This window comes from Notothenia coriiceps, unplaced genomic scaffold (assembly GCF_000735185.1).
Source record: "Notothenia coriiceps isolate Sejong01 unplaced genomic scaffold, NC01 NC01_scaffold00016820, whole genome shotgun sequence".
In the NCBI taxonomy this organism is placed as follows: domain Eukaryota; kingdom Metazoa; phylum Chordata; class Actinopteri; order Perciformes; family Nototheniidae; genus Notothenia; species Notothenia coriiceps.
The window spans coordinates 89,688-101,487 of NW_011349521.1; the positions used below are offsets into that span (position 1 = coordinate 89,688).

The 11,800-nt window shown below is 41.0% G+C and overlaps 1 protein-coding gene across 1 annotated transcript in view; it reads right to left on the reverse strand.

The window, feature by feature from the left end:
- Nucleotides 1-495: 495 nt before the first annotated feature.
- The window catches only part of LOC104949799 (high affinity nerve growth factor receptor-like), a 22,689-nt gene continuing 11,384 nt past the window's right edge, over nucleotides 496-11,800 (reverse strand). Inside the window, exon 5 of the mRNA XM_010776206.1 lies at nucleotides 496-805. Within this exon, the coding sequence (XP_010774508.1) occupies nucleotides 496-805 (310 nt within the window). The remainder of the gene's footprint in view (nucleotides 806-11,800) is intronic.

Here is an 11,800-nt window from a genome sequence, read left to right on the forward strand (position 1 = left end):
GTTCCTGCGTACATGGTCTCTATTGCCCGGAGTAGATTGGGAGGGACACCATAGGCCTCAAGGATCTTCACCATTGTGCTTCTGTGGATCGAGTCAAATGCCTTTTTGAATTTGATAAAGCACAGTACAGCAGTCAGGTTATCCTTTTTCACCTCCTCGATCATTCTCCTTAGCGCCAAGATCTGGGCTGCGGTGGTTCTCCCCTCTCATTCTGGTTCTCCCTCAGGTGAGGGTCGATGGCGTGCCGTATCCTGTTCAGTATCATCCGGTTGTAAACCTTTGCGGTGATACATGTCAGGCTGATGCCTCGGTAGTTGTCTGGCTTTAAGAGGTCTCCAGCTTTAGGCACCGGGATGATGTTGGAGAGAGACCATATATCAGGCTGCATGTTGTGCAGTAGAGCGAGGTTGCAAAAGTCTCGGATGAGGTCATCGAGATCACAGTACTTTAGGACCTCCGGGGGTATGCCATCCGGCCCAGCACTTTTGCCCTCTCTCACTGTGGACTTCGCCCTGGCAAGCTCACTGTGAAGGGACCATCGTCGATGGGCAGGTTCTGGAGGAAAGCTGGTATACTTTCCTCAGCTCCATCCGCTATTGTGCCCAGCAGGCTTTGGAAGTGGTTGAACCAGGTCGTCACCCTCTCCTTGGGGCTGTGTCCCTCAACCTGTCCCTCCTTAGACCTCTTCCGCCCAGTCATCTCATTGATGACCCTCCAGGCCTCCCCATATTGCCTTTCACCTTGCGCTGCCTGCACTATTCGCACACTCTCCATCAGTTCCTCCCCTTTGATGGTGTCGTAGGCACTGAAGAGAAACTGTTTGGCTTCGTTCAGTACCCCACGTCTCTCCAAGGTTGGTTCACGCTCAAAGTTGAGACGTGCTTCCTCCACCCTACCCTGCTGCTACGACCTCCGGATGTCTGGACCGTAGGGAGGTTCTGGCTCTGTTCAGCATGGGCACACATTTACTATTTACTTGCACTATATTTGTATGTTTATCTGTGTTTTGTGTTGCACTGTTGGAGAAGCCTGTGACCTAAGAATTTCATTGGCATAACTACACTGAAGCTATGTTCGTATGACAAAATAAAAACCTTGAACCTTGAACATTTCATTCATAACAGCTAATGAAATGGAAAGCTTTGCTTTTCAGGATATTTGATTGACTCATGAAACATTTTTAATTACTGTACTGTGTAGGATTTCAAGTACAGTCCTTTTAAGTTAAGTTTTACTTTTAAGTTTGAATTTGAATTGGGTAAAACCAGAGACAGTAATGTGCTGTTAACAAATGTGGTACTGTGATAGTGCAAACAAGTTATTAAACCCTCATTTGGTGAATGTACAATAGCATTTCTAAATGTGAGGCCTGAAAATAAATGTCAGGCTATCAATGTGTTGCAGAATTGTTATTCAATATGTGAATAAAAATACCTGTAAGCAGACTACTTGATTACTTAAGGCAAAATATCTAAACATTTGTACAGGAATTATTCTGTCCCAAGTTTTTTGATCCATTAGTTGATCATTGTATAATAAAATCTTATGTTGCACATATTTCAAGTGACCAACAGTGGCAACAGCCTCCAACTCGGCTTCCCCATCCATTGATTTTCAGAAAAATAATCCAGCAGCCATGTGTCTTATCTCTTCTGGTGTCACGATTTCATGTTTACTCGATGCATATTAACCTCTGGTGGCATCAGTCCAAACTGTGGCCGTGACCTGTGTGACCCAGCCGGCCTCTGTGGGTCCGAACAGAACAGGCAGAGTGTCAGCCAGACCGATCAGTGCCAGGCTCAGGCCATCATTGATCAGCGGACAAAGATAGCATCATTAATCTCAGGAGCAGCTACATGTGTTTGTGTGAAGGCTGGAAATAAAATGGTATCCTCATCTAACTCGTATCTCTTCATAATGCTTAAATGTGCAGCAAGTAAGACTTTTAGCACCCTAATTAATGACAAAATGTGTGAAGAGGGTTTGTGAAGTTGGCGATCAATACAGCTACTCAATGGCTACGAAAACCTCCTTTCTTACCTCCGAACAAAACCTCCTCATCCTAACCCACATCTCCTCAAATCCTCTCAAAAGAGCATGCTGTCTTTAAAAGCAAATCCATTTCTCCCTCACAAAAGAGTAGTGTGTGGAAAACGGTACAAAACAGACCTGGCACTGGAACATTTGGTGAGTTGAGCTGATGGAGGATCAAATAAATATGCCCATTTTTGCATCTCATCTTGTATAGTTTTAAGACATTCTACATTATTTCCAGTCAAATATTTAATTTTGTAACAATCATATGCTTTATTTCTTTACCTGAAAATCATTTCGAGATATATTTTTTCCCTGCTCTATACTCAACATTGTGTTGACCATTTTCAAATGAATGCTTTACAGAAGGGCATTTCTACACACAATTACTATAATGTTGCCATATTTGTACATGCATTTAACCTTACCTTGAGCATGTCTATTCTGAGATTTCTTCAAAGTTATATTCCTGTTCTTTACACACTCTGAATGAGACCTTGGTTGCCTTCGGTTTCACCATGATAAGCCTTTCCAATGCTCGCCTCTCTCATTGAATCTCCTCCATTATCTGTTGTAGGAAAATTAGAACGTTTTTTAGGGTTACTCAACAAGTTCATATCTAGTCGTCCTTTACAAAAACTGTTTATCATATTTCCAAATGTTCAGTTTTAGCTGCTTTTCATTCAGTCTGTGATGTGACTGTACAAAACGTTTGCATTTCAAGTTTCCAATAGGTACGCCTAACAGCCACTGCTGCTGCTCCAAATTCTGGACATGGGGGCATGTGGGCTAGATGTAATTTATTGTTAAAAGGCTAAAGTATTCAAACAACTGGTATTTATTCATTTATCTAAAACAGCCCTATTTATAGTGAACTAAAGGCCAGTGCTATTGAACTTTACAATGAATGTGTTTTCTTTAACCCTTTCTAACCAAATCATTATATTGCATTAACCTAGCCAAACTGTATTGCTATTGTTCTTTTATAAAGTGATTGCAGTACTCAGATCCTTTACTTAAAAGTAGAATGTAGACGATGTTAAGTATAGAAATATTATCACCATAGTGTACTTCAAGTATTAAAAGTACTCAGTATGCAGAATGGCTCTTTTTAAAGCATTATATTATAGAATATTTTTTTATCTCGTTTTGATCAATAACAATTACATAGTATCATTTTTATGTTCATGTTTGTCAAGAATGATAACATTTTAGGATGGCATGTAGTTACCGAGTGTTAAATAAATGTAAATGTAAATTGTACATTATTTGCCCCCAGAATGTAGTTGAGTAGTGGTTAGTAGTTAAGTATATGTGGCATAAAATGGAAATATTTAAGTAAAGTAAAAGTGTCAAAATAGTACTTCATAAAAATACTTGAGTAAATGTACTTGTTTACATTTCATCGCTGTTTGTAGACGTCTCAGAAAACAAGGCAACCGGAAGATTTTTCAGGATGTAAATTAAATAAATATAAAAGGAAAACAAGGAATTGATTTAACTTTGATGTGCAAAAACCACCAAATGCAAAGAGAAAATTATGAACTGTTTGAAATATAAATAAAGGTGTATGCAACACATTCTGGGCTGTGCGTCTTACACATAAGACATGCAAATAGGTGTTTTTCTGTTGCTGACAGAAATGTTGTCAAACAGACATGTTTGAAATATTGATAAATGTGGTAGTAAGTATCGCTCTTCTTTCATTTCACTGTAGTGTGAACTACACTAGAGAGCATTCGGGAGCTGTGAAGAGCCGCGAGTAGGGGAGAGAATAAAGACAGAGCTGTGGGAGAGCAGAAAACATGAGGGGATTGTGATGAAGAGCATTAGGAATAAAAGAAAGGTGCTAGAAAGAGTCAAAGGAGAATAGAGAAATGGAGGACAGTGGTGTGTTTGTGTGTGAGTGAATGAATGGGGAAAGGGAAGAAAAGGGAGAAAGAAGTCCAAGAGAAGGAGAAACAGCAGGAGGAGGAGAGGCCGACAGAGAGAGGGCGGGATGATGATTTGTGGCTCTCTCCAGTGTGCTAGCGTTACAGGAATGGCCCTCCAGGGCAGCATGAAAAGCCTCTTGATTGTTAGGAGTGGTAACTGGAGCCCCCAGCTCCTTGCCCTGATAGATTTATTTACATTTCAGCGCCTGGACCTCACTCAGAAAAAAATGATACAGGGCATCAATATTTTGTAGTAGTGATGATCCTCTGTTGCCCAACCCCCGCTCTTTTGTTTCATGACGATGACTTAATACTGCTGTGATGCTGCTTCCTCTCATTGGATGGGATGGACACAATTGGTTTACTGGCAAATATATCCATGCAGTGGCGGTTCTACGGGGTGGCACGGGGTGGCAGCTGCCACCTCAGAAAAATGCCTTGCCACCCCAGCTGCCACCCCAGTTGGCAGCTTTGTTTTGAAAGAAAAAGTTGTGGCTCATCGGACATTTAAGAGAGAAAATCTCTAATGTCCGAGTGCAAGTGAATGCAGCACTTGTAACCCCTCCTGGCCCTGGCATCGAGCCTGGAAATGTGAATGGCTTGGATTGTCCATTTGAAAGGGGGACACGCGCAAACGAGAGCATTCGGTCCAGGTAATGACGGCAAGGAATGTAGGTATTTTCGGTCAACAATGACAGGAGAAGAGCCTGTCAGTTTTGGCTGCAAGGGCAAAGGCAAGGAAAGTTTATTTTATATAGCCTTTTCTGTACGCGACAGCAATTGAGAAAGTGCTTTACACGAAACTACTAATTAAAAGACTTTTTAAGGAGTACATACAGTAGAGAACACATATAATGGCATTTTAACAACAGGCATTACAAAAGGCAAGGATACGATAGAGAATAAATAAATATAGACACACGCAGGTTCCGACATGATGAGTCATAGTTTAAAACAGCGGCACTGAGTGCAGATACCTGCTAGTAAGTAGACGATATGAGCAGGCTAAATTAAAGGGCAGCCAAAAGAGATATGTTTTTAGCAGGTTTTTAGTCTCGATTAAAAATAGTAGCGTTTCAGATTGTCGGGGCATAAAAGCTAAAATGCTGCCTTTTCTCAATGTTTTGTTTTTACTCTCGGAACCGTATAAGCAGCGAGCCCGACGCCAGGAAGACCCTGAGGCAAGCAGCGATGTTGATGGCCTCGTAAATTATGCGAGGAGTTCAACGATTAATTTGGTCGACAGACCATTTATTGCTAGAAACTAGATAGGACTGTATCAATTGTATGATGATTTGAGAAGCGCCTAGAGGAGATGAAGGTCGGGCGAAGCTGTGGTTGAGCAGAGTCTAGATTCTTTGGCCGACTGGAAGGCCAATTTAAAATTTCAGAACGGAAACTGATGTGATCCACGTCTTTTAATGTTAGTGACGGACATCAGACTGTATACTTAAAGTATAGTTAGTGAGGACACGTGGCAGCTGCGTTCTGATAAGCTGCAGGGCTTTCTGAACTGATTTTTCTTGTCAGCCCCTGCTGAATACACTATTGCAGTAGTCAGTCTACCTAAAGACTAAACAGCATGGACACAGCTTTTCTAAAAGTCCTGTTGTGACATTACGTTTTTTACATCCCTCGATATGTTCTTCCCAGGCTGTACTCAGCATTGAATCAATAAATGCATGGGGCGCAATAGCTTTAAATCTTAATAAGTTGTGAGGCGTTTGCTGAACAAGATGCGTAACTCGCCACATTCAGCTGTTATAGGCATGCCCCAACTTGATCTCTGCTCACGGATCGACTCCGATCGAGCATCACCCATAACCACTGTTTAATGATGAATGACCTTACGTGTGTCAAATACTTTTTTTTCTTTGTGGGCGGCCTGAAATGTTTCCTTTGATTCTTCTTGAATAATATGATAGTAACTCTAGCTTGTCTTTCACATTTTCGACAGCGAGGGTGACGCAAGCATCTTGAGGAACCAATTCATGCATCTACTCTCCAAAAATACTAGTTTTTTAATAATAACACCCTGAATGTGAATCATAACAGTGATTGAACAGCTGATAGGACATAACTATGCATTGTTAACTATTCATACTAATCTTACGCACCAAAACAATCGACAACGACAGTTAATTAATTATCTGGTCTAAGAGTGAAACAAACTCATTCAGTTATTGTTCAGTTAAAATTAATTAAATTAAGTCTGCCACCTTATGTATTTATATTTAAGGCTTTACTGATGTGCCACAATAATGTCACCAAATGTTATTGAGTTAAAATAAATATTGTGGCTTTCCAAGTTAACATTAATTGACATGACTGCGATTAAATCAGCATATACTTCTGCCAGGGGATGCCACCCCTCAAAATCTCCTGCCACCCTCTTGCCACCCCATGAATATTTTTCTAGATCCGCCCCTGGCGCTGAGCTTCATTTATTTAACAAAAGTCATAACAATTTTGATAATTACTGCCTGGCGGTTTGGGCTTCCTGCCTATGCCTAAATCACTGAGCAATAGAGCACATGCTGACCTTTTGAGACATTTCTATCAACGGTGAAAGTACTAAGAAGGCCAGTATTCCTCTGAAGTACTCCCCTTCCCCTTCAATCTCATTTCCCCCCATACACATCTCCCTCATCTGCTGGAGAGAAACTGAAGCACCACTTCAAGCCAGCGCTTATTATTTGCTCCTTTCCGAGGCCCGGCCTCTGAAGTACTGCACTCATTTAGGACCTGTAATGTAGATTCCATTTCAGCTGCTATTAGGCCTCATCCGTTACAGCAGACGGGCCTATTCGTTATTCCTCAACTGCTCACTCCATCCTCCATGCCTCACCTCCACACGTGGCTGTCCACCCCTCCTCCCCCTTCTGTTTTCGTTCTGCAACCCCTCCACTCAACCTCTTACTCCTCCTCGCTCCTCCACCCATCTGTCCCACTATCCCATCCTTCCATCTCTCCACTCCAGCACTCATCTGACCACCCCCGTTTCTTCCTCTCTCCCTCCCTCCCTCCCCCTCGGTCCATCCACTTCACTCCACTCCACTCCCATCCCCAGCCTTGCCCCCAGGGGAGCACTGCAAACTGCTTATTCAACAACCGGCCGCCATAAAGATATGTAATGACATTTTCGAAGGCAAAGAGGCCTGTGTGGTTTTTAATTCATATTTAATGGCTGTCAGCCTAAATAGCCCTATCCTAAATGGGAGAGAGGCTGCTGTTCTTCCACTTAAGACTGAGGGCCGTCTGCCTGTGGATATCTGCTGGCTGTCCAGAGCTACTGATGCCTCTTTCTGTTGGGAAATCACTCTCATTACAAGACACAAGCTGTTGAAGCTTGAGCATGAATTATTTTGCAGCAAGAACATAAAACAAAACCTTTTTTCTAAATGAATAAATGACATTATGAGTAGAAAACATGTAGGTCAGTGGGGCGGTCATGCCGAAACAAAAGCTTCAGCATGAGCAGAGTAAGAAGTCTTCAGGGTTTTTTTATTAGAAAAAAGTATCATTACCTACATGAAAAAACATTTTGAAAGTAAAAGTACAGTAAAGTAAAGAAGTAATGTGAAATGGTACTTAAAGTATTTTGAAATTGTTTTTAAGCTTAGTATGAATAAATGTTCATATGCATGAGCATGTCGTGTTTTGCAAAAATAAACCTACTTTTACTTCTACTTTCAAAACACCCCTAAAATTGAATATGATTGCCACATGCCATAAAATAAACCCATAACCATCAAAGTCATAAAGTTGGCTTTGGTAGCTGCTCTTATTGACAAACAATTTGCAAGAGGGTAATTGTATGGTATCATAATTCAGAAGGATGTCTCTGTTCAGTCTGGACTTGTTCCTTTTACGGCTCCTCAAGGAAATTATTTGATGTTTTTTTCCTTCACATACTTATATCAAAAGGAAGCTGAATTACTTTATTTTCCGCATTTTAAAATTAGATAGTCAACATTTTTATGGTTCAGTTTATGCATCGAATATTATACCGTTTGAATATGCTGTTCCTGGAAAACCTAAAGGAGTGTTCAGCTTTTCAGTTGAACCATTAAAAACATTTTAAGCCAGACCAGCGGACTACACGTAAATATCTCAAGAACACATATTTCGTTTGATTGCTATGAAACAGATATCCATTTTCCCAGGGGAGGGATTTTGCTCATCTAACATTTCTTTAATAACATCATCATGTCAAAAATTCAATTTGTGTAATACTTCGTGCCAACATGTTTTTTAGAATCAAGTTAAGATATTTCCATGATCCTCAGCTGTTCAGTGCTAAAGAGCAAATGGTAAACTAGATGATGAAATACACTTAAACATCAGCATGTTAAGAGCAAATTGGGAGCCCTTTACCTTTAAAGGCTACCATTTAGCTCAATATACCGTATACAGTTCAGCCTTGGCTATTTTATTATTTCGTTTACAGAAAGAAATGGAAAGCTCAGATATGTTTTGCTGTCAACATTCTCCAGGCTTTGCCCTCACTGTGAATAAGCTAATTGCTAACCTCTAACCAGCCCTGAGGTTTTAGAGGTTGGACTGCGTGTGGACCTTTTCCCCTGACCGCCTGGAAAATGTGAGCAAGAGAGATTTGATCTTATACAATTTAAGAGTTACTGATATTCTTAATCTTAATTAAGGTAGCATCTGTTTTGGTAAATCATTAATTTGACACTTAAACTGTTTTTTTATTAAATCCTCTCAGTATGAACAAACACCTATAAAAGGTAAACAATATACAGAGGTGCAGTCTCAAGTCTGAGAGAAAGCATGGCATTCACTGGCTGATTTGTGATAATTACATAGTTGGCAGGAAGTAAAACCTTTATTACACGTTGTGTCTAATATTTGGCCCAGCAGGGGTTCGACACAAATGTCTTAAAGCCTTTCAAAACTAAGTGACAGGCTTGCCATTTGGAATGACTTGAAAGTAATCATAGCAAATCAGAAGTGCAGCATGGTGCTCAATAAGATGTGATGATGCAATCATGTTCATGAAATTGCAATTGATTAAGTGTTAGTTAAAGTTAATTACAGAAAAAAAGACTCAGACCCTCAGCCATTCAAAAATATATCTCTAGAGGCATTCTTGTATAGTACTGTACACCATGGATACAGGGGCGGATCTAGAAAAATATTCATGGGGTGGCAAGAGGGTGGCAGGAGATTTTGAGGGGTGGCATCCCCTGGCAGAAGTATATGCTGATTTAATCGCAGTCATGTCAATTAATGTTAACTTGGAAAGCCACAATATTTATTTTAACTCAATAACATTTGGTGACATTATTGTGGCACATCAGTAAAGCCTTAAATATAAATACATAAGGTGGCAGACTTAATTTAATTAATTTTAACTGAACAATAACTGAATGAGTTTGTCTCACTCTTAGACCAGCATGGGTACCAAATCTATGCAGACTGCTGCAATAAGTATATTAATTAACTGTCTTGTCGATTTTTGTCTAAATTAGTATGATAATATTAACAATCATATTATTCCTATCAGCTGTCAATCACTGTTATGATTCACATATTCAGTGTCATTATTAAATAAACTATATTTTTTGGAGGAGTTAATGATGAATGTTCCTCAAGATGCTTGCTCACCCTCCTTCAAAATTTGAAAGACAAGTAATTACTATCATATATCAAAAGAATCAAAAGAACAGTTCAGCGCCCACAAAGAAAAAAAAATATTTACACACGTAAGGTCATCATCTTAACAGTTTATTATGCTCATCGAGTCATCCCGTGAGCAGAGCATCAAGTTGGCATGCCTATAACAGCTGAATGTGGCGATTACCATCTTGTTCGCGATTACGATCTGTTCAGCAAAACGCCTCACAAACTTTAAGATTTAAGCTATGGTGCATTTTGACTTCCAATGCTGAGTTAGCAGCCTGAAGAAACATGATCGAGGATTAAAAAACTAATGTCACAACAGAGCTTGAAAAGGCTTGTCCATGCTTTTATCTTTAGTAGAACTGGACTACTGCAATAGTTGTATTCATCAGGGGCTTGACAGCAAAAAATGCCCATCAGAAAGCTGCAGCTGATTCAAGAACTCAAAGCTGGCACGTGTCCTCACTAAATATACGCTAATATACAGTCTATGGTCGCTCACTAACATTTCAAAAGAGTGGATCACATCAGTCGGTTCTGAAATATTCTACATTGGTGCTTGCTCCAGTCGGCCAAAGAATTGCATTTTTACATTACTATTGTAGTTTTTTAAATCAATAAATGGCTTAGGAGCCAAAGTGATATTTGTTGAACTCTGCATAATTACGAGCCATCCAAGGTGTCCTCAGGTCTTCTGGGACGGTCTGGGGGGCTAATCGGTTCCGAGAGTAAAAACAAAACATTTTGAGAGGCAGCATTAGCTTTTAATGCGCCCCGACAATCTGAAACGATTACCTATTTTTATCGAGACTAAACAACCGCTAAACATATCTCTTTGGCTGCTTTTAATTTAGCTGCTCATATTCACCACTTAAAGTAGGCCTACGAAACCCTTGTTGGACCAGCACAAGACGGTCAGACCTTTCTTGTAGTTGGGTCTCCAGGGTTTGTGCACATCTCAGGAAGGATTTTGGTCCACTCCTCTCTGCAGATCCTCTCCAAAATCCTTAAGCGTGTTGAGGCTGATTCTTGGCATCTCAAAACTTTCAGCTCTCCTCCAGCAGATTTTCTAAATGGGATTAAGGTCTGGAGACTGGCTAGGGCCATCCCATCACCTAATGTGCTTCTCTTTAGCGCTCCCTGTGTTGCCTTGGCCGTCATGTTCAGGTGTATCTGTCCTGCTGGAAAGACCCTTCATGACGCCTTTTCGTGCTGTCCTGGCTGAGGGAAGGAGCTATTGGCCCAGATGTTAAGCAGTAGCAATGGCCCCGTCCATCCTCTCCTCGATGCAGGGGTAGTCGACTTTCCCTGCCGTTACGAGGAAAGCCAAATTATACATGTTTACCACGCTCCATTTCTGGTGGTCATCTGACACCATCAGCTACCCTTCTCTCCAGCCAGGATCACTGATATTCATTGCGAAATTCAGAATGGTGCGTTTCACGTCTTCTCGAGCAGGATCGATCTCACTTATCTTCCCATACGGCCAAAGCACAGAACTCGTGCTCATTTATCAGAAATGTGCCAATATTCAAATGGGTCCACCATTCAGCAATTATTTCAAGTGGCGCTAAAAGAAGCGCACCATTTTTGCTGTATTTGACAAGAATGGATGCTGGCACTCGCCAGTTCTCCCGAGACCATTGATGGCCGCTAGTGATCACATCTGTGCGTGTAGGGGAGCTGAAGATTTTGTGCAGGCCGACAGGATCTAGCTCCTCAAACCCCACTCTCGCGCTTGTGTGCGATACTCTCCAGAGGAGAGAGTGTCCAAAATCCGTTACTGAGAGTATACTCATGGTGTGGCACCAAACCTGCAGAGAAACCATAACCATAAGTGACCATAGTGACTGTACACAACGAAGGGTCTTCGTATAGATACACTTTCCTAACTTTAGTGTGAATAACTCAACACTTTCCCCCACACGAATATGGCAGCTCAATATAAAAGCTCTACAGATGTATGTTTTTTAGCATTGAGAGGTTGGTAGATTGTTAAAAACTACTATAGTGAAGCGTAAGTGTCAGAGGCATCAAGCTAAATGCGCCCTCTCAATGTTTCTGTATTTATACTCGGGTGCGACAGAGACTCGCGCCGTCCCAGAGGGACCTCGCGCGCCCTTAGAATGGCCGATCAGTCTAACATTAATGCTAGGGTTGAGAGAAGTATACATCTCTCTTCGTCT